Here is a 25,949-nt window from a genome sequence, read left to right as displayed (position 1 = left end):
GCAGAGACATCACCTTGCCAACAAAGGCCCGTATAGTTAAAGCTATGGTTTTCCCAGTAGTGATGTATGGAAGTGAGAGCTGGACCATAAAGAAGGCTGATCGCCGAAGAATTGATGCTTCTGAATTATGGTGCTGGAGGAGACTCTTGAGAGTCCCATGGACTGCAAGAAGATCCAACCTCTCCATTCTTAAGGAAATCAGCCCTGAGTGCCCACTGGAAGGACAGATTGTGAAGCTGAGGCTCCACCTCATGAGAAGAGAAGACTCCCTGGAAAAGACCCTGATGTTGGGAAAGATGGAGGGCACAAGGAGAAGGGGACGACAGAGGACGAGATGGTGGGACAGTGTTCTCAAAGCTACCAGCATGAGTCTGACCAAACTGCGGGAGGCAGTGGAAGACAGGAGTGCCTGGCGTGCTCTGGTCCAGGGGGTCACAAAGAGTCGGACACGACTAAATGACTAAACAAATGGATATTGACCAACATCTCTCAAGTGGGGATTTCGAGAGTGCACTCTCTACAGGTGAACAGAAAACTTTTGTTTCAAATGAACAACAACTGGCCACATCAAATTTCTTAGGTCTCTCATTTATGGTGGGGCAACTGGTCTCAGTTCAAGTGAGCTGAGAGATTTCAGAGATTGGCTTGACCAAGTTCACACTAATGAGATAAGGAAATTGATACTGAACAATAGCAATGGCCCCATTTTTATTTGCATGTAGCTACCACAGAAATACGTTAAAAATACAATACAAAACCTGTAAGGTCACATATTTTAAGGATTTGCCAAAGACAATTTACCTGGTGTAAGGAGGAAGTGGCAAAACAATCCTTGTCCATTTATTGTATGTATCTGATACCAAAATCCTCTGGAGATGGTATGTACTGCATTCAACATTCGTTGGAAGGCAGTCTCTCATTACTGGGTGCCATGTCAGACCAAGATCAATAGAATACTCTAGTTCAATAGCTAAAAAGATTAAAATGAGTTGAATTGTTATGACAATGGTATCATCAAACTCACTGACAACAGTCCAGCATTATAATATCAAAGTATATGGCCAATCAAACATTTCCTGTTTTGTGTAGGAGTCTGGAGTACACAGTGGTACCTTGCTTTAAGAACAGCTCAGTTTATGAACAACTTGGATTAAGAATGCTGTAAACCTGGAAGTAGGTGTTTTGGTTTGTGAACTTTGCCTTGGAATAAGAACATGTTCCGCTTCCTGTTGAGTTTGTTCCATTTGTAAATTGAGTTCCCCGCTGCTATGGGAAAGAACGCCTTGGTTTAAGAACGCTTTGGTTTAAAAACAGACTTCTGGAATGGATTAAGTTTGAAAAACCAAGGTACCACTGTATGGTCTGTAGCCTATGATGAGCACCGTATTGCTTTTAAAGGAATGCACATTTAGATATGATGCCCATAAAACTTTATGTTATGAGAGTGGCATACTTAAATAAATAAATAAATAAATAAATAAATAAATGCACACAGGTGTGCAGTGCATTGAAAGAAAAGCAATGCAAACAGGCCACCTGCAGTGGAATGGGATATGCATCTGAACACACAAGATGGAATCAATATCTATTTAATGGCATGCTGAGAGATGTATTGTCACTGAGAACTAGTGGGATGTCATGGTTAAGAGGGTACACTGTTAGCACACATTCTTGGCTCAAATTTCCACCAAGTCACAAGCTCCCAAGGTAGGCTTAGGCAAGTCATGATGACCACAGCTTCAGCCCTCCTCTACCCATGCCACTTGAAGTTCATAATACTGGCCTATCTCACATGGCTATTGTGAGGATTACTGAGATAGCATAAGTGGAGGAGTCTGAAAAGATTAGTCACAGCGAGCAAAAAGAGAGAGACAGCAGTATCTCTTTACAAATTGCCTCCATCTTCTAAACTTTACTTGAAGGAGTTTGCTCACACATTTATGCACACCTCTTAATTCTTCATCAGCTGCTTCCTTAACACTTGACGATTAGCAGCTGAATGCATGAACTGACTCTCTTGAAAAGCCCTGCATTAAGTGTCACTGTAGCAAAACTTTCTATGTTTAGTCTGTGATGTCTCATTCGCACATGCATCGTTTGCTGTTGCAATCACAAAGGGATGAACATCAATGTGCTAGCCAGCCCAATCCAACTTTTCAGTTTTAGATGTATTATCTAATCTTGATTCTAACACCTTGGTTTCAGTTGTATATACTTATACAATAATATAATAGTATAACTTACCTGGGAGTAAATCGTATTAAACTCAAAAGAATTTAGGAGCATTCCAGTGTTGCTAGGAATGGGTGGTTTAGGATTCAGCCGGTCTCTTTCTGATGAGCCCTGCTGGTGTGGGGTGAGGGGTTCTGCCACTGCATTAGCCTCTGTTACACTTGCCCAAGGCACAAGCTGTTTTGGAGCTACCGTGATTATGGTAGCCAGAGCAAGGCATTGAAATAAGACCAGGAGGGCTTGGGCTGTGGCAGTGGCCAAGTGACTCCCAAGGAAGAGTTAGAATTGCTCTGTGAGACATGCCTAGGTTTGCACTGATAACTGCTGAACATACAAAGATTAAATTCCAACCCCTTGTCATATAACTAACAGATCAGTTACAATTTTGTGTCTGAAGCCTTAAAATGTACCACAGATGTGTTGATTTCTTTTTTTTTAAAAAAGGTACATGTCATTTTCATATTATTTTGTTTTATATCAGCATGTTGCTCTATGACTTATACGTAGATGCTGGCTGTCCTGGTTAATACAACTCCATCATAATAATGGTTGGCCGAACTAAAAGTGGGGGAAACCTAGTCATATAACTAACAGATCAGTTACAGCACTCTTAACCTTAACAGAATTGTAATGAACTGTGATTCCAAACTGAAGCATAATGATTATGTTTTGGGGCTCCTAGTTAATTTCCAGACTTAAATATCTTCATTACTTATAAGCAAATTGGTTAATCTACTTTAGGGATTTTCTTTAAGCCTAATTTCCATTTTACATACAGAATCTGAAGTAATTGCTTGCAGTTAGTTGACATACACGATCAAACCTTCCTTTGGTCTAAGTTAAATCAGCTGTATGTAAATGTTACTTTGTTCCAATTTACAAAGGTGCAAGCAAGATCTAAGGTAGGAGTGTGGTCTCTGGGGTTGCAGGAACCATAACAGTTTAAAGCATGACACACCATATAATGCAACATTATATGGAACCAATGTCAGAACAAGAGATTCACGCTGGAAATGTCAAGATGCTTTGTCCTAAATTTGTACAACTCAGAATAAAGAACAGCCCCCCGTTCCAATATTGGCTGCTGCTGGGTAAGTTCTGGTGCATACACACAGTTCACAACACACCCATAAGATCTTCCTGATTACTTTAAAGGGTGGGTCCACATGTGCCATTGAAGTGTATGGGAAAGCTGCTGAGCTGATGTGTGTGGCTCAAGCTCTGGACTGGAATATAAGAAAAAAGGAATAATAGGAACTGTACATGTCTGACTATTTGGTCACGGTTGTGGGCGTTCAGCACACCTGAGACAGACATACCACACTATGCATGTTCACAGTGCCCTGCCAATATATAAGACATATCCCCTCATTTAATATTTATCCCTCTTTCCCCAAAGATATAGTGACAGCCACCAACTTGGATGGCTTTAAAAGACGAAGAGACAAATTTATGGAGTTATCAATGGATACTAGCCATGATAGTTCTGTTCTACCTCCACCATCAGAGACAGCATGCTTCTGCATACCAGTTGCTGGAAATAACAATTTGGGAGAATGCTGTTGCACTCAGGGCCTGCTTGTGAGCTTCCCATAGGCATCTGGTTGGTCACTGTGAAGACAGGATGTCAAAGTGGGGCCTCTGGGCTGATCCAACAGGGCTCTTTTTCTGTTATTATGTGAGGACAGTGCTTCCAGGCATGCATTTTAAATTTCAGCTCTATTCATGAGCCAGAAAACTCAGCAAGTGAGTGGGCCCTTATTTTCCACCAGTACCTGGGATCTATAAACCTTCAGTATACACTGTCAGGGAACTGACATCAGAGCGAGAGGCGGAGGCAGGGCTCCAAAGCGATGCCGGAGAGGGGGCCAGCAGGGGGGAAGGAATTCAGCGTAACACCAGTAGAGAAGAGAGGGAGATGGAGGAATTGGAGACAGGTCTCCAAGACCCTTCACCAGAGACTAGTGGGGAGAGCGCTGACACGCCTCTGCCTTCCCCTTACTTGCGCAGACGAGTTCCGCGCAGGGAAAGTAGGAGGAGACTTGGCGTCAAACAGCTCTTATGCTGGAAGAGGTTCAAGAAACGCCCACTGACGGATTCTGCAAGTGACTGACTGGCCACGGAGTGTGAGCTGTCAGCCAAAGCATGGTTGGCCAGGCAATCTAACGAAAACTGAAGGCAACTTACGCACAAGTAACCCCCTTACAACCATTACATACACAAACCACAGATGGGAGACTTCCAAGTACGCCAAGACAGAAACAACAAATCACAGTTCTCTGGTGGGAAAGCCTGTTTTAGATTCTGTATCTTTCAGTGGAGAGTTGAATGAAGAACAATAAACAATGACATCAGAGAAGGCTGGCAAGTATGTAAACAGCAAATGCAGAAGCCTTTACCATAGCAGGAGTCGGTGACAGAGCAAGAAGCTGCAAAATCCAGCTGAAGGAAAGAATCCTCATTAACAGCAATGTCAGTGGTGACAACATAGCGAGTGCTTGCTTTCTCAATGAAGACCAGGGCATCCCCAGTAGAACCACACACTGGCATTTTTGTTCCTCCAGGGTGGAGGAGCCATTTCTTGCTATCCAGGGTACTGAAATCATCTTCTAAGACTGTGTTGCCAGAGATGTTTCCGCCAATAAGGATCTGGAACACAAATGCAAGGGTTTGCTTACTTTTAAAAAGTTGAAACAGATGCTGAAAAAGCAGGGGCTTCTTTACTTTTCTTTCCAAGCACACCTAAGTCATTGCTGATTAACACAGGGGCTATTGACACTTATATTCAATACTTCCTGATTGTTGTCAGCCCACACTGAATGTATGATGAGGCCACCAACAAAGCTCTACAACATACAGGTTATGAGCTGGTCCCTTCAGTCAAATGAATGGTTAGAAGCTTTTGGTGTGGCATGATTAGAAATGGGGTGGTGGTGGTGGAAATAGCATGGCTGCAGGATTCCTCCCCCCCACCAGAGCAGGCATGTTGATGTCATCTGTTGAAAAGCCAGTGTAACTGACGGATCTGCCTTGCTTTCACAAGTGAATAGTTGATAATGAAGCTTTCAAGTTTCACGGTTGTTTGTGGCAAATTAGCATGGAACGAGAAAAGCAATCAAGCAATTGTACTTCTCTGTAATATTGTTTTGCACTTCTAATTAAAAGCTGAAGGTTGCATTGCACCTGACTGAAGATTTATTGTGGAAGCTCAAGGTGTTTTACAAGTTGAACCTGCAATGGTCAGAAGTAAGCACCACTGAGTTCAATGGAGTTTATCTCAGGGAACTATACACAGGACTGGAGTAATGCCACATGGTTGATCAGGGATGTGAAACTAGCCCATTTCTTATGTGCGAACCACTATGTCACTGTTTGCCACATCAGCTGCCTAATTTTTTTGGTCCTCTGGTCTGTTGTGATGATCTTGTGCCCTTCAAAATTTACTACTATACCACCAAGCATGATGAACATAGTAGAACATTCAGATGACCAGAACTCGCCCTATCATTAGGCAGATTGAGGCAACTGCATCAGCAGCAGAACTGGGAGGCAGTCTCCTAGCTGGTCCTCCTGAGCCCACTAGCTAAACCTTTCTCTCCCAGAGGACCTTCCTCCTGTTTTGCACACCTATAACTGCCCTGTGATGTTCAGGTGCAGTGGAGAATGCTATCCTGTTGCCAGTACTAAAATAAGATTCTACAGCCAGACCAGTCAGTGGGGGCACCATCTTGTTCTTTGCCCCAGGTAGTGACATGCCTTGGACTGTGCAGATGATTGAGCAATGATGACTAATAATGCAGAAAACACCACCAGGAGTATCGCATCTAATTAGTCATGTACAATTCTTATTTAGTAGTATGTAATCACCTATATGAGGCTTTGTTCAGACTTCAAGAAGAATACTGATTGTTTAGAGGAGAATATCAAAGATTATGCAAATCTTCAAATATAAATTATATAAGGAAAGACTGGAGATAGCAGCAGGACATGAAGGAATTATTCAAACATTTATAAAAGGGTGCCACATTTTCCATTAATTTTGGGAGAAAGTTGTTATAAAGTACTACATAAGTGGTATCATACTTCAAAAAATCTGGTGCTATTTTATGGTTAATAGGCACATAGAATCATAGAGTTGGAAAGCAACACAAGTGTAATCTAGTACAACCCCTTGCAATACTGGAATATTTGGCTCAGTGTGGGGCTTGAACGCACGACCCTGAGATTAAGAGTCTCATGCTCTACTGACTGAGTTATCCAGCATCCTAGGATAATTATTAATAAATGGTGGAGGTACACAGGTGTAAACTCAGATGCTTTTCACACGTGGGAGAGGGTATTTCAAGATTAAGAATGACTTACCTAAGATAGCAGAAGTTATTAAGATACACTGATTCTTAGAGTGTCCCTGTAAGAAGTAACCTATTGGCTTGGGTAAGAATTGATTACAAGTATAATCGTACCTGCAAGGACTGAACTTGTAAAACACTGAACCCTTAGTTGAGGAAGAGCTTTAAAAGGTCTGGAATTTGTGTAATAATAATAATAATAATAATAATAATAATAATAATAATAATGGCTTGGTTCCTATGTTGAGTGAATGGAAAGGAGGTTATGAAAAGAAAGTTTCCCATCCCCCTTTTCCCCTTGCAACCGCCCTGAACCCCTAAATGCCTCTGCCTGCTCCCCCTGGACAATTTCAGATGAAGTGATTCCACTCTCTGCCAACAGGTCTCTGAATGCTTGAAAATTATTCATAAATGTTACTTGTACTTACTGATATAACATAGTCATAAGTGTACTTTTACCATTGCTCGTATCTTCACCAATGGTTAGGGTATTAAATAAACAGTAGGCACTTCATTGTTGCTGTTAGACTTAAATAATATCTAGTTTGTTTTCCCCTCCCCCGGGCCAAACTTAAAATTAATTATTTATATTTCTTCTAAATTCAGTTTAATACTATTTACTTTGGCAATAGCTAATTAACAATGAGTAACAACGAACTTCTGAGCAACACTCTTTTCCCTTTAAGCAAAGAAAACAAAATTACGTCTTGTGTTCTCGGCATTTGCTTCTACCATAAATTTCATATCCAAATATCTGAGACCATTAACCAGAGGCAGACAACTCAAAATTAAAGTCACAATATATAAAATATTGAAAATGATTCCGGGCCCTACGCAACAGGCTCAGAGATTCACCCCTCATTCTCGTAAAGCTTTTATGGAGATTTACATGACAAAGACTATGGACTATGGTTAGGTCACACAATCCCAATGCACATTTGTATACAGTCATACCTCGGGTTGAAGTTGCTTCATGTTGCTTCAGGTTACGCTGCTCGCACATGCGCAGACGCTCAAAGTGACATGCGCGGAAGCGGCAAATCGCAACCCGCGCACGCACGGATGTGTGGACGCGGTTTGTGTTCGCTTCAGGATGCGAACGGGGCTCTGGAATGGATCCCGTTCACATCGAGAGGTACCACTGTATTGTGAATGTGCACTCAGCTAAATTCATTATCAAACACCTATTGGTGGGGATTTTTATTTATTTATTTTATTTGTATACCATTTAATCACAGTCATCTCTAAACAGTGGTCCACCCTCTCCCACAAAATGTTTATTGAATCGGCAGATTGACAGCACTCTGCCCATTGTCCTCTTTGGTGCTGTACACAGTCCAAATAAATGGGGAATATAAACACAGCCCCAGTCATTGGACCAGCTCTGACCAGCACAGTTTTCAACTCCTCCTTACCCAGCAGAAGATCTGGGCCTGACAGCTTGTTGATCACCTCACTGGAATGGGCCCAATGACTCTGGAGAAACAGTTCTTTTAACAACAACAAACTTTATATTTGAGTCATGTTCGCTGTGATCAAAAGTTTTAAATGCATCCAGATCAGACTGTTTAAAATATATGTTCCTCTTGGTTGTTGTTGTTTAGTCGTTTAGTCGTGTCCGACTCTTCGTGACCCCATGGACCAGAGAACGCCAGGCACCTCTGTCCTCCACTGCCTCCCGCAGTTTGGTCAAACTCATGCTGGTAACCTCGAAAACACTATCCAACCATCTCGTCCTCTGCCGTCCCCTTCTCCTTGTGCCCTCCATCTTTCCCAACATCAGGGTCTTCTCCAGGGAGTCTTCTCTTCTCATGAGGTGGCCAAAGTACTGGAGCCTCAGCTTCACAATCTGTCCTTCCAGTGAGCACTCAGGGTTGATTTCCTTCAGTATGGAGAGGTTTGATCTTCTTGCAGTCCATGGGACTCTCAAGAGTCTCCTCCAGCACCATAATTCAAAAGCATCAATTCTTCGGCGATCAGCCTTCTTTATGGTCCAGCTCTCACTTCCATACATCACTACTGGGAAAACCATAGCTTTAACTATACGAACCTTTGTTGGCAAGGTGATGTCTCTACTTCTCAAGATGCTGTCTAGGCCTGTCATTGCCCTTCTCCCAAGAAGCAGGCGTCTTTTAATTTCGTGGCTGCTGTCACCATCTGCAGTGATCATTGAGCCCAAGAAAGTAAAATCTCTCACTACCTCCATTTCTTCCCCTTCTATTTGCCAGGAGGTGATGGGACCAGTGGCCATGATCTTCGTTTTTTTGATGTTGAGCTTCAGACCATATTTTGCGCTCTCTTCTTTCACCCTCATTAAAAGATTCTTTAATTCCTCCTCACTTTCTGCCATCAAGGTTGTGTCATCTGCATATCTGAGGTTGTTGATATTTCTTCCGGCAATCTTAATTCCGGCTAGGGATTCATCCAGCCCAGCCTTTCGCATGATGAATTCTGCATATAAGTTAAATAAGCAGGGAGACAAAATACAGCCTTGTCGTACTCCTTTCCCAATTTTGAACCATTGTCCATGGAGTTTTCTTGGCAGGGATACTGGAGTGGCTTGCCGGTTCCTCCTCCAGGTGGATCACGTTTGGTCAAAACTCTCCACTATGACCTGTTCATCTTGGGTGCCCTGCTCGGCATAGTTCATAGCTTCTCTGAGTTCTTCAAGCCCCTTCGCCACGGCAAGGCAGTGATCCTCTTGGTTAGTGGAAAGCAAAAGTTTGTGACTTCTTAAGGGAGAACACATGCTCTCCATGCAGAAGGTCTCAGGTTCATGGTGACATCTCTTATTAAAAAGATCTTAAAGAACAAAGTTAGAAAAGATCCCTGCCCGCATCTTTGGAAAACTGTTGCCGGTCAGAGTAGACAATGCCCTGGCTCTCCTCCTGACTCAAATTCTTCCTTTCTGCCTCCACACCCCATATTTTCCTTGCTTTCACCAGCCAACTATTTAGCAGAGGGGCATGAAAATGTACAACATGACAAAGGGTAATGTTTTACTACACATTAGTGTACGAGTAAATTAACTTGATATGGAGCATTCTTCCCTCCCAGCAGCTCCATGTTTCTCATGAAGTGAAGTTCTGCTAATCATGTAAAGTAGGGAAAGTACAGGAACAGTATTCAATCAAAGGTACTTACTTTCCTCAATAGAAAGGATTACATACCTGATCAATGACCCACGGGCTGTAAAAATGTCCATTCTCAGATGGTTGCCACCAACGCAGACGACTGGAGGGAGAACGAGCTTTTAAGGGGATTTCTAGGGCAATGTACCGTCCTACGTTGCTCGAGTTGCTAAAGAGAAACTCCTGCAGAAGATTCCATGTGAGGCCTCCATTAAGAGAATACTGTAGCAAAACAGGCTGGCTTCTGGGATCTGGTGCTGCCTTACCGCATCCCAGTCTCATGAAGAATTGCACAAACCTATAACATTGGTACAAATGACAACAACAAAATAATAATAATAATAACAAGAAGGAAAGTGTCATAAATCAAAGACAAGATGAAGAAGCTTGTCTTACTACCATGAAGGAATTGGCAGCTCTAGCCTCATGATAGAGAGCTGGGTTTTGTTTTAAGTACAGAAAACAAATATTCCGTAGTGGGAGCCCAGCACTGGTTTGAGACAACTTGAATTGGGATTTAATAGAGGTTGCATGGCACCCTCTTTTTAGGTCACCATTTTTAGTACAGTACACTGTTGTGATGATGATGCTAATAAGCTGAAGGGGCATCACAGAGCGGAACAAAGCTATTTATTTATCCTCCAGGCATTAGCATGCAATTGATAGACAGAATTATTTATATAATGCAGATCCCAGTACATTGGATCCTGCATTCAAATTTTTACAATTTTAAGCTCAGAAGCCTAGATTATGAAGACAAAAATTCAGCCTTAGGCTATAGTCATTTGTTTTATTAATACAAGGGAGAAAATAAAAATCTCAGGATTTGGGACCTGCAAAAACACAACCTTTTATAACACAAGAAGTGATTATGCATTGTGCGTGTGTGTGTGTAAAATTACTAAAAAGATTTATGGAATTACTCTGCACTGAAACCCGAAACTTACAGTACTATTTCATTAAATACAGAGGCCGATTCTAAGAGAAACAACCCAGAAGCATATTCCACTTTGATATGCACTCTTAAATTAAGTGTATCAGATATTTCCAACACGGCTGCAGTGAATTTGCCAGACAATTGCATGCTTCCCCATTACAGCTGATCCCCTCCTTGGAGTGAATTCCACTTTCAATCTTAACCGCAGCTTCATCTTTAACTGTAGTTAAGATTAGTAAGGTTCCATCTTATCAAGGGTTTGCTAAATAGCTTCAAATCTTAGCCCCTGGTTGGCTAATCATAGAATTGTAGAGGTGGAAGAAACCCCAAGTTTCATCTAGCCCAACTCCTGAAATGCAGGCATCTAGGCTAAAGCATCCATGACCAGTGCTTAAAAACCTCCAAGGAAGGAGAGTCCAATACATGCTGAGGGAGTACGTTCCACTGTTTAACAGTTCTTATTGTCAGAAAATTCTTCCTGGTGTATCTTTTGTTAGGATATTTCCGTTCCACCTTAAAAGGGAGCAGGCTTTGTGAGTCTGCATATTTCCTGTTCACAGGAAGTTTATGTTTTCTATTGCTTTCGTTTCTCTCTCTCTCTGTGCCTGAACACGCAAGCAGGCAGTCATGTTTTTTCCTTTGTTCTGACCAACGCTGAATAAACTTCTAAATAATGCTCTCCGGCGTGCATCTTTCGCTGTGCAAATTCTGCTGATAGAGCGTGCATCAGCTCTGGAACGTGGCAAGCTATTTTCTGGAGCTTGTGTCGCTAATTGCTGATACTGTATGTATGGGAGATCAATGGATCGTACGGAGGCGACGTGGGGGCCATGATGGGCTTTATCTCCCTGGCAGTATCCCAACATCTTTAACTGTATCCTAATGTACCCTTTAATTGTAGTTAAAGGGGAATTTGCTGGAATGGGACGGCAAGAGCCCTTTTGGACTTTTGTGTGTGTGTGTTTACTGCACATACATCTTTCTTCTCTCAAGATCATGGATTCAGGCTGCCATTGTACCCATGCACACACATACAAACGCCCTCATTTTTGTGTGTTCTCTCTTATAAAAAGCTCTCTGTATGGAGGAAACAAGCACATCAAACAGGAAGGTTCTCTTCCCACCACCCGCTGCTATGCTAGTTTTCTATTTACAGGGAGTTGTGATTTATTTTATTCTTATTGGTGCATGAACATTTAAAAACATGTCCCTCCACTTTCAGTCTGAATTTGCAGTCAATTCTACCATCTCAAGATATTCCCTCTGCATTCGGCTGAGTCTATGAACCACCTATTTGCTAATTTCCATATACATTGCCTTGGTAGGTGCAATGAGTTTTCATGTTTATCTCATGTTAGATTTTCCATGTGGTTCACAAGGCTGAATGTTTGCTGTTTATTGTTGTGGTGCACACAGTTACAGCTGCCTTTACCCAAGCACCTCATTACTTTGAGAACAATGGCTAACAATTTCGGTCTTATATCCCATCTCTCTATCTATGCTTTGTGGGTAAATGGGCTTCCAGAGGGATTTGCTGTACAAGGGGAATGTCAAGAAACCCACATACTAATAAGTCAATGAATTCAAGTACTCAGGTATATTGTTAGTTCTTATGACTAACGTTGTTCTTCAGAACATGGAGCATTTCAAGCATTCTGTTCCAAAGAAACCTATTATCAATGCCGTAAAACAACACTGGGGAGCTATATGTAGCAGCCCATCAGCTGCAATGGACTAGATTTATTGTAGGCAAGACCAGGAAATTTGTCCTCGTATGTACACAGTACTTCAGAGAAGGCAAGGCAAGTCTCTTTTAACAAGCTTCAGGCACCGCTTGTTACCTTCCTTCCATTTTCATTGTTGATGACAAAGTAAAAAAGGTTTCAAAATAAATGTTTATTAGTCTAGCAACTTTCTACAACAGCTTTTCAAATGGAATCCAAGGTACAATTCTGCACCGTGTCATGTGCTTAAACACAACTGGAAATAAACAGCCAAATGTGGGGGGTGGGGATTTTTTTATTATTATATTGAGTTTATGGCCTGCTTTATCCTGAAGGTTCGTTTTGTTATCCTTTGGTAACATAAAATAAAACAGAGTGATGTCCTTGGCTTATCCCAGCCATTAAATATCTGCTCTTACAGAACTGTCTCATGCCAGTCCTGGAATACGCTTAGCTTTGGGGAACAGTCATAGCTTTAGTGGTAGAACACAAGCCTTGCATGTTACTAGGTTCAACCCCTGACTTCTCAGAAAGACCTTTGCCTGAGACCTTGGCTAGAGATCCTGCCCGTCAAAACTGATACTGGGTCAGAGACATCAACAGTCAGGCTATATCAGGCAGCTACATACGTTCACCTTGCAGACCTCTAGGGAAGTTTCTGAAAACCAAAGCAAGTAGCTTGTTTTCTTAACCTGGATTCAAACCTGGTACGTGGGTAACACTGTTGAAAGGACCTTCTTGGCTGATGTAATCCCTGCCAGGCTGAAGTATGTAAACTGAGCCCAAACCTGTTTTTTTTAAGGCCATGACCAGCACTTGGAATTGTTTTCACAAAGCTATATTAAAAGCCAGTGCAGACTATGGAACGGAAATGTAATACGCTCCCAGAAGCATTAACCTTCAGTGAAGTGATCTGCTTTGTCTTGCACGAGCTACAGCCTCTGAACAGTCTTCAATGGAAGCCCCATCAAGAGCATGTTAAAGTAGTCTGGCCTAAAACTCAAACAGATGTGAGGACTAGTTTCCAGATCCTAATCTGGGAGGAAATGTTGCTGTTTTATTCGGGTGCATGCATTGCATCACTCCACACTCAAGAATACTGGGAACTGTAGTTTGTTAAAGGTGTTGGGAATTATAGCTCAGGGGTAAACTACAGTCCTTAAGATTCAGAGAGGGTAGCCAAAATGTACTTAAAATGTGTGGTGTATATGCAGTATACAGTGCAACCTAAATTTGCTGGTTATGTGACTGAAACCCACTTGAAAATAGTGACAATCTAGATATTTTATGGTAATATGCAAAAAAATTGAAGGAAACATATGGTAACCCATATGGCATGTGTAGAGTAGCTTCCATCCAGTTTTTATTACAAAGCATAGCTCTCACTATTTGGGTCTGTTTTACTTCTTTTATATCCATGTGATATGGAATGAACAAGGGCGTGGGTGGTGCTGTGGGTTAAACCACAGAGCCTAGGACTTGCCGATCAGAAGGTCGGCGGTTCAAATCCCTGCGACGGGGTGAGCTCCCATTAGTATGGAATGAATATTCTATTGGTCTGTGACTTAGTAGGAGTCAATTCATAAGTCCAAAGGAAAAAAGAAACTTAAAAAGAAGGGCAGGATAATAGACTAAGAGCCACCCTGCGCTTCGTAAACAAATGTTTAATTTCAAACTTGCTTATGTTCTTTTCCTGTCTAAATTTTTGGACACAGTCTCTTTCATCAAATAAGTTCTAAGCAGGTCCAAAATGACAATACGTAATCTTTAACTTTAAAATGGGTGTTTTCAAATAGCTCTACCGAATTAACTGGTGACAGCTTGATTAGATTCTGTCAGTGAATTATTGTAAACAAATGCCTGCAATTCAAGGCAAGCGTCAGATATTACAGAAAACAGAATGATGAATGCAAAGTTACTCTGGTAATCAACACTGCAGTTCCAACAATGATTCATAGTGGAGCTTCCTATTAACAGAGCACTTAGTATGCAATATATTTCAGTGTGATGGGATTAATATGCTATTTATCAAGGCAAATGTCCTAGGCAAGATGCTGACATCCTAATCTTGCAGACCACATTTTGGTGCATTCATCAAAGACTCGCCTTAAATGGCAATGATTGAGGTTACTATGAAAATCATACGAAGGGCAGAGATGGCACAAGCCACTTTGGTGCCTAAGGCAGAAAATGCAAATGGCATTCCACGTACCCAACGGTCTGTGGTGGCAGAAATGCAATAATAAATTTTAAAACTATACTTTGCAGCCCTTTAATAGTACCCCAATATATTTTGCTTGGTCAGGCTGTCTCACCCTGCTAAAGGTAAAGGTAAAGGTACCCCTGCCCGTACGGGCCAGTCTTGCCAGACTCTGGGGTTGTGCGCCCATCTCACTTAAGAGGCCAGGGGCCAGCGCTGTCCGGAGACACTTCCGGGTCACGTGGCCAGCGTGACATCGCTGCTCTGGCGAGCCAGAGCTGCACACGGAAACGCCGTTTACCTTCCCACTGGTAAGCGGTCCCTATTTATCTACTTGCACCCGGAGGTGCTTTCGAACTGCTAGGTTGGCAGGCGCTGGGACCGAGCAACGGGAGTGCACCCCGCCGCGGGGATTCGAACCGCCGATCTTTCGATCGGCAAGCCCTAGGCGCTGAGGCTTTTACCCACAGCGCCACCCGCGTCTCACCCTGCTACATAGTGTCAAATCACCTGACTCATCAGTGGGTAGATTTTACCGGACAACATTAATCCTGAAATTTATTCTAGTCCTAGCAGCCTTCACTGGGGGGATAGACTCTGAGTGACAGCACTTGGGTGGTAAACTCTCTATGGATTGACTTCCAGAATTCTACTGCAACCATGTCCTCTTTGGTTGGTGGGGTAACATGCTAAAACTTAAGGAACACAGAATGCATTGCTGGGGATAGAACTCAAAGTGGGGTGAGCATTTCTTTGTTTTTTTGGGTATGACTCGGTCCAAAATGCGTCTCAAATGAGTCCACATTAATGCATCTAGCATAAGAGAAGTACACAACACTCTTCATCCACAAATACTCGACTGTCTCAATTAAAATTTGGAAACATTAAAAAAAGGTTACCTGGCTTGTGACAAATCCAGATCTCTTGTCATCAACATGCGCAAGCCTTCTTCGTTAAAGAACAGATTGTTTCCTCCAGACAGGACCCCACATTTCCTGGATGGCTTTCCACCACTCACCAACAAAAATCTATCCGATTCCAGCTGACCTGAGTGCAAGGGACACAGTTATTTAGGATTTACCCTGTGGCATTTCAGTTAAGTGAGAAATGACTAATAAATCATCAGTTGTAAAGTGGGGGGAAATTGTACAAACACTTTTCAACCATAACATCCTTCCCAGAAACCACCAGAAAAGCAACATTAAATAAAATACACAACCATAGCTTATGTTTTTCAGCCTACCAGGAATTGCACTCCAATACATGTATACTCAGATGTAAGCCTGACTCAGTTGAATGAGACTTACTCCCAGGGAAGGAGGTACAGGAGTGAAACCTCTACATATAAATTCACACAAAAAACCCCAGATATTTGCAGTGGGAGTGATGGAGGGGATTTTGCATGGATAATCTCCTAATATATATTTCAGATTTGGATAGTGTCTTCCATGAGGAATGAACTGGGGGTGCATTCAGTTATATGTAGCTAGGTTGACTGAGTTACACTGGCATAGCCCTAGCTGAGTCCCATATGCCTATTCTAAACTCACTTATCTTGGTGGTTCTTAGGTTTGGATTGCACTGTTCACTCACACACAGAGCACACCCATTGAACTCAATGGGCAAAGCTAACTTAGAATCATAGAATTGTAGCGTTGGAAGGGACCCTGAGGGTCATCTAGTTGGGACCCCCTGCAATGTAGGAATCTCAACTAAATCTTACGTGGCAGATGGGCACCCAACCTCTGCTTAAGAGCCCCCAAGGAAGAAGACCACCATCTCTGGTGAGAGTCTGTTCCACTGTCGGACAGCTCATTTAAGTGGATTTATTCTGAGCATGATGTTGTTGAATATAACCCTAATATGTATATCTTACAGTTGAGAGAGTAATCTCATGAATTAACAGTACAATATTGGGAGGAGCCCTGAGAAAGCTGATATAACACAAAAAAGGGAATGTGCTGAGAAGTGATGAGGTAGTTAGATAATAACAGAGAAACATTGTGGCAGCAACTCTACCACAATTAAGTGCTTGTTGAGTTTTGTTGAGTTTCAGTAGGAGAGATTTGAACATGCACAGTTTTGTAAAAAGGAAACTACTTCAGAGCCAAAGTAGTAATTCCAATTTCAAATGTCAATGCAAAAGTGCTGCTCTGCCAACTCCACCAAGGCACTCTGTTTTTCTGCCGCTGCCATGTAAACAGAGCAAGCGGGCAGCTTTCTTCAGGGAAGGCAGCGTAGCCTAATGGTTGAGAACAATTTGAGAAAAACTTGACAGGGTAATTCTATTCTGTTTGGAAGTCTGTTTTGATGGGCAGCTGTTGGGGCTGAATTCGTTTTGGTTCTAGCTGGTTCCACTGCTGAAAAGAGGTTTGCAGGAGCATTTGTGTGGCCAGGATTTGTTGGTGGTGAGGGCCCGCCCTTTATATTCTAAAAAGGCATGCAAATTAAAATACTTGGGCTTCCTTTTAAGAGTGTACGCTTTCACTCTGAGGACTCATTCCCAAGTTACTCTCCTAATGAATTAAAACATAATCAAACATATAACACAAGGCAGAACAGATGCCATTCCCTGCCAGCCAAGAGGAACTGTTGGAATCTGTCTCCAAGTACATTTGAAATTCCCTTCATTTCATGGAAAGGTGAGTTTCTCGGCTGATATCTTCCCTGACATCTTCTTACCAGCTGTTGGGAAGAAAGGAAGCCACCTATTTGCTTGCTCGGTGGACAGCAACAGCTGCCAGAGAGGATGGGAATGGAACTTGAGCTGGTGCAGGATACGTGCGCAGGAGTGGCAGGCTCTAACTAGAACGCAACGTAGAGTATCTCACTGAAGTAAATGGGACTAAAGTGTGCCAAGAAACTATTGGCTCCCAGTACGTTTCCGAGCACAATTCAAAGTGTTGGTGCTGACCTTTAAAGCCCTAAACGGCCTCAGTCCAGTATACCTGAAGGAGCGTCTCCACTCCCATCATTCTGCCTGGATGCTGAGGTCCAGTGCCGAGGGCCTTCTGGTGGTTCCCTCATTGCGAGAAGCAAAACTACAGGGAACCAGGCAGAGGGCCTTCTCGGTAGTGGCGCCCACCCTGTGGAACGCCCTTCCAGCAGATGTCAAAGCGATAAACAACTACCTGACATTCAGAAGACATCTTAAGGCAGCCCTGTTCAGGGAAGTTTTTAACATGTGATATTTTACTGTATTTTTGGTTTCTATGGAAGCTGCCCAGAGTGGCTGGGGAGGCCCAGCCAGATGGGCGGGGTATAAATAATAAATTATTATTATTATTATTATTATTATTATTATTATTAGTTGACTTTAACAAACCTTTAAATGGTTTGAGGGCACAAAATATTACAAAAAAGTCCAAACATAATAATGTCAAACAGAGGTACCTTCAAAATCATCCTTCAGAAAGTCAGGATTCTTGGTGCTTATTCTACAGGTTGGTCCGGAATAGCCAGGATCACAGATGCACTTTGTCCCATTGACACAGCTGCCATGACCATTACACATCTCCTCACACTGTGGCCCAATATACACATTGTCAATGGCCCAGGTTACAGGTTGAGACGCAGCAGGATAAAATCCCTGGTACCATCTGAACCTCACTAATCTGAAAGAAAGCAATGCCTTTTATATTACCTGCTCTTCTACTGCGTTACGTTTATGTAAAGTCTAAAATACGCTTTTATGGCACAGAGTATCGGTAGGCAAAGCTAAGCTTGTGGGATGCATCCAGCCTGCCATATCCATCCTACAGCCCACCTAACCATGTGTTGATACCTTGCTTAAAATTGCAATATAAAAACCACAAAATACATCATACAATTAAGAATATAAACAAACCAATAATTCCCCCCTCTCGAGGAAGAGGAATGTTTTTGCCTGGTGCCTAAAGGTGTATAATGAAGGCGCCAGCTGAACCTGCCTGGTGAGAGCATACCACAAACAGGGAGTCACTGCAGAAAAGGCCCTGTTCTCATGTTGGAACTAATGCCACCAGCCAGGCACCCTCGCTGTATTGTTTTAGATGTCTGCTAAAAACTTACCGTATTTTTCGCCCTATAGGACGCACTTTTTCCCCTCCAAAAATGAAGGGGAAATGTGTGTGCGTCCTATGGGGCGAATGCAGGCTTTCGCTGAAGCCTGGAGAGCGAGAGGGGTCGATGTGCACCGACCCCTCTCGCTCTCCAGGCTTCGCGGACCTCTCCGCAAGCAGCGGGAGTGCTCCCGCTGCTTGCGGAGAGTTGCCTGCATGCAGAAGCCTGCGCGCGCTGAGCTCAGCACGTCCAGGCTTCGCGGACCTCTCCGCAAGCAGCGGGAGCCAGTGCTGGGCTCCCATGGCTTGCAGAGAATTGCCTGTTTGGGGGCTGGAGCGGGGGAAGCTCGGGCCTCCCCCGCCCCAGTCCCGCGCCTGGGGGGGAAATAATTTTTTTCCCTTTATTTCCCCCCAAAAAACCTAGGTGCGCCTTATGGGACGGTGCGTCCTATAGGGCGAAAAATACGGTATTCATTTCAGAAAGGCTTTCAAGATATATAATTTAGGTTTTGGTAATTGTTTTTTAAAGTTTTACTGATCTCACCACTTTCATTGCTAATTACCGTATTTTTCCATGTATAAGACTAGGTCCCCCCCCTAAAAAATAATGTCAAAAATTAGGAGGCGTCTTATACACGGATACATCTCCCCCCATTTTCTTAAATCTGAGTCCCCAAAAATATGGGGGCATCTTATAGATGGAAAAATATAGTATGTCTATTTCTTTTTTGTGTGAAATTTAGCTGTGTTTTATTAATAGTTTTATTATGTATACCACTCAGAGAGTTTGGTGACTAAATAGTTTATCAAACCTTCTGAATAAACAAATACTGCAAAACAAAAAAAAAAAAACCTATTCTGCATCCATGCTGAAGTGCAGGCAATAAGTTACGTGCCAGAGAATGCTCTTCAACTGGGCCTCTTCTCCAGAAGGATTACTCAAGGAATATAGAAATGCTTTGTGATTTTGGGTTGGAACAGCAGATATGCACAGTTAAGGGCTTTCCAGACATTCAGATGTTAACAATAATCAAAGATGCATGCACATATTTAAAAATTAAATCTTTCATTTAATTATTCAACATCAGGTTTTTTTCCCCAGACTTTGTTCCAGTTCCTCATATATGATCATATGAGCTGCTGTGTTTCTCTACCAAACATGAGGTCACTCGCGCAGTAGGAACGCTTTCCCCCTGTGGCAATCTCAAAGCTGGTTATCACGATATGTTTTAAAGACACAGGATGTTTCATATGAATGTCTCCAGTTGCCAGAAATGATCCCTAATATCCTGAGTGATACATGCACCATGGCTCTGAGACAAGTCTATGGCTTTCCTAAGTTTTATCATTCACAGGCCTGGTTCTGCATTAGGCTGCTATTCAAACATGACATCTCAATGGCATTTCAGGCTTGATTCAGAATTTCTTTTATCTTTAAAATATAATGTAAGAAACATATGTAATGTATAAACTGTGTGCCATCAGCATAGTAATGACACCTTGCTCCCAGCTCTTAATGACTGCTCCGAACAGCCTCATGTAGATGTTAAATAGCACTGGGGGGGGGGGGGGGCAGCTAAGTACCCTGTGCACAGGGTACCAAGGAGCTGGGAGCCAAGAAGCACTCATCCAGTGCTACTCTCTGTCCATGGCCCTGAATATAAAAACGGAACCATCATAATATGGCGCTTCCAATACATATCCCACTGAATTGGTTCAGGAGAAGACCATGGCCAATGGTATCAAAAGCTGCTGAGAAACTGAGCAGAAGTTAACAATGTCACATTCCCCTGTCCCTCTCACAATAAAAGGTCATCCATCAGGGCGATGTTTTCCTTGCTCTGTAAACCACCTGGAAGCCACCTGGGTATATAAATACACAAATAACCAGCCAGCCTTTGTGTGCTAAAGAGCAGTAATGCTGAAAAACGGATATAAAGAGAAAAGCTAGGTGAGCAGCGTCAAGTACTTACCCGCAAAGGTGTAGCTTTCCAAAGTGGATGACCTCTCTTCTCCATCCCTGGGTCGTTCCGGCATAATAAGTGCTGCTTGGATGATGCTCTGTAGAGCATAGAGAACTGAGGTAGCTGCTGCTACTATAACATAAAGGAAGAAGCAGGTGCCAGGTTGCCCCCAAATCTCGGGAGAATTCAAGTTTCACTGGGTCAGCAGATGAGCTATCAGTGGTGCATCCAATATTAATCTGAAGTAGAATAAAACAAAACCTAGAAGATTGCATGGCCTACATTTATGGATGCTTTGCCACTAGCCAACTCTATAAAAAGGGTGGATCCCTGGGCCAGAGGTTCAGAAGGGACTGTGCCTCCTGGTGTTCCCACTTAAGCAGGGCTTATGGCACTACTCTTTGCCCTGTGCCATTCAGGTCTCTGGGCTGGCAGAAATATTAATACTGGCAGAGTGGGCAGAATTCTAGATCTCTGAAGCTGTCAACAGCCACAGACCAGAGACATCATCCCAAGAGCTCAACCGCCATAACGGGAGATAAAGTTACAACATGAGTACTCCCTTCCCAGTTGTGCCTCTAAACCTGTTTTGGGAAGATGAGAGTGTTTTATTCATATCTGAAGGAGATACGGAGAGCAAGAGAGATAAACCAACTCTCTCCAACTAAGTTCTCCTTATAGTATTCATTGAAATTAATGGGCTTAAGTTAGACAAGGTCATTGATTTTAACAGTTCTATTCTGAGCAGGGCTGGTACTGGATACAACTCAGATCAGTTATCCTGACCTCCCTTCCCAAAGAAATGTGTCTCTATAGGTTCCCGATGGAAGTCTTTACAAGAGAAAACTCATTAATTTCTCAAGAGTGTATAAAAATCTGCCCCACACATCACATTAGTACCACTTAGTTACCCTCAAATGTTAAAAATGATTGGAAAATTATTACACAGCAGAATTATAGTACCTAGCTAGTAGGAAGAATCAAGTTAACTGAAGAAATTAAGGGTGCAGGTTCATTGGCTGATGGGCATTAGGGTAAGGTGAAAGATTTCAGAAGTGCAGAGACATATGCATTGCCTTTGCACATTGCAGAAAGGATCGGTTGACAAATTGCTCTGCCAGTGAAGTTCCTTTCATGGGTCCCTCAAAATCCAGTGGATTGTTGGGCAGTATGAAGAAGAGCACATATATACCAAATTCTGAACCACAGGATCCCATAGATACACTCACAAACATGCCAGAAATCTATGCAAGGATCAGACCTCATATAAGTAATTGCCCTCCCATTGACTCCAATGGGAAAAAGCCAATAAATGGGAGGCAGTTAAATGAATTCTACTTCCCTGGTGCTATACTTTTTCTATCCCTCTCCTGAGCAAGGGATGGCTTTGATGCAATGAAACTGTACATTTCCCAGCCACAGCTTTAGCAAAGAAAAAAAAATAGTTCCAATGCCAGAGAAACATGAGAATAAAATCCTGTACCACATTATGGAACCTTGCCTTTTGAGAGTCCTCTTTCAGGGAACAGCTATAACAGTGCACAAACAGTTGTTTACATAAACTTATAAAATACACCACTTATAGCTTTACAAAAGTAACCTTGATACTACTGAGAGGCATTGGTTCCAGGGGGTCTGTGTGTAAGGGCAAAATCATGCAAAGCCAGGAACCCTCAGATCTGCCCTTCTCGCATGAGGTGTGGGGCAGATTTTTATACATTCTTGAGAAATTAATGAGTTTTCTCTTGTAAAGACTTCCATCGGGAACCTATAGAGACACATTTCTTTGGGAAGGGAGGTCAGGATAACTGATCTGAGTTGTATCCAGTACCAGCCCTGCTCAGAATAGAACTGTTAAAATCAGTGACCTTGTCTAACTTAAGCCCATTAATTTCAATGAGTACTTTAAGGAGAACTTAGTTGGAGAGAGTTGGTTTATCTCTCTTGCTCTCCATATCTTCTTCAGATATGCTTACCGGGCTCTGGGAAGGATGTGTGATGGCTCTGGAGGCTCTGGGGGTGGGGAGATAAATAAATAAATGGGGAATGGGAAAAGGCTAATGTTGCAATCGTGTATGTAAAGTAAGAATAAGTTATGACCCCTTGTATTGTGGGAAAATGTCCACTTTGTTCCTACCTTTCCCCCTGAGCTCTTTGAGGCAAGAGGGAGATATAAATGTGTCTGATAGATAGATGAATAAATAATGTACTGAACTAAATAGAAAATGAAACTATTTACGGTTGAAAATGTTAAATACTGAATATTAATCAGCATAATGCACATTAGTTTTCCATAACTAGGTCAAACACCTACTGATCTGGAATCCAAGAGACATGGTACAGCAGATCAAGTTCTTTGAATCCAGGAGTGTGGAATGGCAACTTTTACTGCATTATGCATAATGACTTCATGTTTATCAGCCTGTTCCAAGACCTCAGCTGAAGACATTTAATTTTTATAAAAGCAAAATGCCTTCGCCAGATGCCAAGATGTGTGTGCAGGTCTTATGGGGTAAGCGCACTGAAGAGTCATTCATGTCTGAATGTGACCTCAAAGGCATTTGTTGAACAAGCTTTTAATCTATATTTTAAAACAGAAAACAGTTTGCATTCTATATATTATTAATTAGTTGTCATGACAAATTGAAATGTGCATGAATACACAGCCAAAGCAAATTTTCTAGGAATACACAAGGCGTACGTTCAGCTGCTTCTTAAATTGCACAACAATGTGCTGTGACTATTGATGTTCTGCATGTGCTAGCTGTATACAAATAAATGTGTGTAACCAGAGCTGTTTTTCACTATGAATGCTTCCCTTATTCTCTTATAATGGCAACGGTGTCTACCTGAGAGGTACCAGAATTGGGTTCTGCCAAGTTCTGGCTGAAAAAAAGCCCTGTGGGAAACACACTTTGGTTGCCATTTTTAATTTAGACTATCCAAAAATATACTAAGTCCTTCTCAGAGTACACCCAATGAAATCAATGGGCTCAAGTTAGTAACAATTGACTTCAATTAGCTTAGAAGTCCATTGATTTCAATGAGTCTGCTCTGAGTATAATTTAGATGTTACATAGTACTTGATGACAGAAATATACATTATGACAAGCATGAAAATGGTGCTTCTCCCACCCATTTATAATGTATACAAATATGCAATATGACACAAATATATGGCATATTTCTTTGCCCCACAATATCAAACAATGTGGAATGGGAAATACAAAATTAGGTGGTAAAACAAGACACACACAGAAACACTTGTTCCCTTTATGGAAATTGTCTTTTTTGTGCTTTTACAGGCTTGGATCCAGAGATGCACCCCACACACCTGAAAGGTACCTCCACCCCCCCAGCCTAGCTTTGTGTGCAGTTCTGTCTTTCATATGAATCCATTCCAGAGGGTCTCCTGAACATCAGGAGAGGCTTTTCAGGGAGTTTGGGAAAGGGCTGCCAGGGACAGTCACAGTCACCCTATGCCTACCCATTCCACCAGTGCCTCTCCAGATCCAAACTATGTTTTGTACGTGTGTCTATATGCAAGGGCGGACCTACATTTTTGAACTATTATGGGGCCCCCTTTGCAACCAGCAACAAGGTCTGGATAACCACTGCTATCTTCTTCAAAGCGGTTCTTCCATGACAGATCACCAAACCTTTGCAACATCTCTGCTACTGACTCTCAAACTTTGGGATTGTTGAAATATAAACCATTTTTTAAAAAATAATAATCAATTTGAGTTGTGCAACTCAAATTGGGTCTGATGGACTCCAAAATTTTAAGCCGTGTGGACTAAATTCACTTCTGGGACCCCTCCAGCATTATGGGCCCTGAAGCTTAAACTTCATTATTTTCATAGATCTTCCCCTATCTGTATATATAAAAAAGGGGAAATGTACAATGAGATGACATAGCGTGTTCTCCTTCATGGAGAGCACGTGTTGCGGTGGGGGCCGCCAGGACACTCCAAAGTTGGGAGCGGGCTAATTGATTGTTGGCCACTGATGTGATTGGGGCTTCCCTTGTTGTTGGGAAGAAGTTAATATTGCCATTTGTTGATTGACAGCCAGAAATGCTAAAACTTCTTGCACGAGGCTAGGGCTTCCTCTTTTCGCCCGTGCATCGGATTGCCCGTCCCCCCCTCCCTAGAATTAGGGTTGTTCGCTTTGGCCTTGCTATGCCTGTCATGGGGTCGTCTGCTCTTGGGGCAGGGGCCAGGTAGGAATTTTGTCCATCTGGCTGATTGGCTGGGGCCATTTGGTTTTTGCCTACTGCGTAGCAAATTGTCACAACTTGTAAGGTTGCGGTTAGGCATTGGTTTATGGTTTGGTTGGTTGAGGGGCATGGATTGGCTGTGCCTGCCCCTCTAATGCTGCTGCTGCTGCAAGGGATTCCATTAAAGGAATCGGGGGCTAACTATTGCTTGTCCACTCTGTCAAGGGGGCTTGGGCCATAGCAATGAGCTCCTGGTTGCATTCGGGGAGGGCTGAGGGCAGGTTCCCTGCTCCGTCGCTACTCCCAAGTGTATTCCCCTTTTCTGACTTTCGCATCCTGCGGAATGTCAGTCTGTCCCCCATGGTGGGGGCAGATAGTCGCAACCAATGCCTAAGCAACCACTCACATTTTTGTATTTTAATAAAGTTGTGGCCAAAATTATGCCAAAAACCTTAAACAAAAAATTCTGTGTGGTGTGTGAGTTATTGGGGTGGCCCTGGGGACCTCAACACGCAACACAGCACCAGTGGGTTTTCTAATACATTGGACAGAACAAACTCAATATGGAAAGCTTTTTTTTTCATCTACATTCTCCCTCATTCACATCTTTCCCCTAAGGATACTGTAATGAACTATAATAACTACAATATAAAACGAGGAATAACGGGTCAAAATATTACAAAGTTTAGGTGAATGCATACTACGAATATAATTCTTTCCTTATTTCCATATGGGATTGGACTAATTCTAGAGATTCACATAGATTACCTTAATAGGATTCCCTCCACTACCCTTTACTAACATATAAGAGAGGCAGGGAAATTTCAAAGCAAGACTAGCAATGACTAACGCTCAATAAGCAGGAGAAGAACATAATGATAAGTACCTCAAATTGGATTATGGTGTTCTCATTCACGTTCAAATCCCTTGTAGTAATTGAATGTTCCCCAACTTCATTTGAAACAAATACCATCGCAGAATCTTCCTCCCTATTAAGAGAAACCAAAGTGATTATTTCATAGCTAAATTATTAACATACATTTTATATGTTTATTTAACTTACGAGAGGATAGCACATCCCGCTTTTCTAGCATAAATGCACCACTATTAGTAAGTGAAACTTTCTTTTGGAATAGTCTTGGATATATTTTAT

At 42.4% G+C, this 25,949-nt stretch overlaps 1 protein-coding gene across 4 annotated transcripts in view; it reads right to left on the bottom strand.

Moving 5' to 3' along the window:
* RELN (reelin) overlaps positions 1–25,949 on the bottom strand; it is a 311,282-nt gene that overhangs the window by 35,763 nt on the left and 249,570 nt on the right. For all 4 annotated transcript variants that reach the window (XM_083701222.1, XM_083701221.1, XM_083701223.1 and 1 more), the window contains 7 exons: positions 25,683–25,785; positions 20,587–20,816; positions 17,967–18,187; positions 15,473–15,620; positions 9,752–10,010; positions 4,632–4,881; positions 802–970 (listed from right to left, as the gene is read on the bottom strand). In XM_083701222.1, coding sequence (XP_083557348.1) covers positions 802–970; positions 4,632–4,881; positions 9,752–10,010; positions 15,473–15,620; positions 17,967–18,187; positions 20,587–20,816; positions 25,683–25,785 — 1,380 coding nt within the window. The remainder of the gene's footprint in view (positions 1–801; positions 971–4,631; positions 4,882–9,751; positions 10,011–15,472; positions 15,621–17,966; positions 18,188–20,586; positions 20,817–25,682; positions 25,786–25,949) is intronic.

This window comes from Podarcis gaigeae, assembly GCF_964106915.1.
Source record: "Podarcis gaigeae genome assembly, chromosome: 10".
Lineage (NCBI taxonomy): Eukaryota > Metazoa > Chordata > Lepidosauria > Squamata > Lacertidae > Podarcis > Podarcis gaigeae.
Note: the sequence above shows the minus strand (reverse complement) of the source record. Positions and strands in the feature narration are given on the sequence as shown.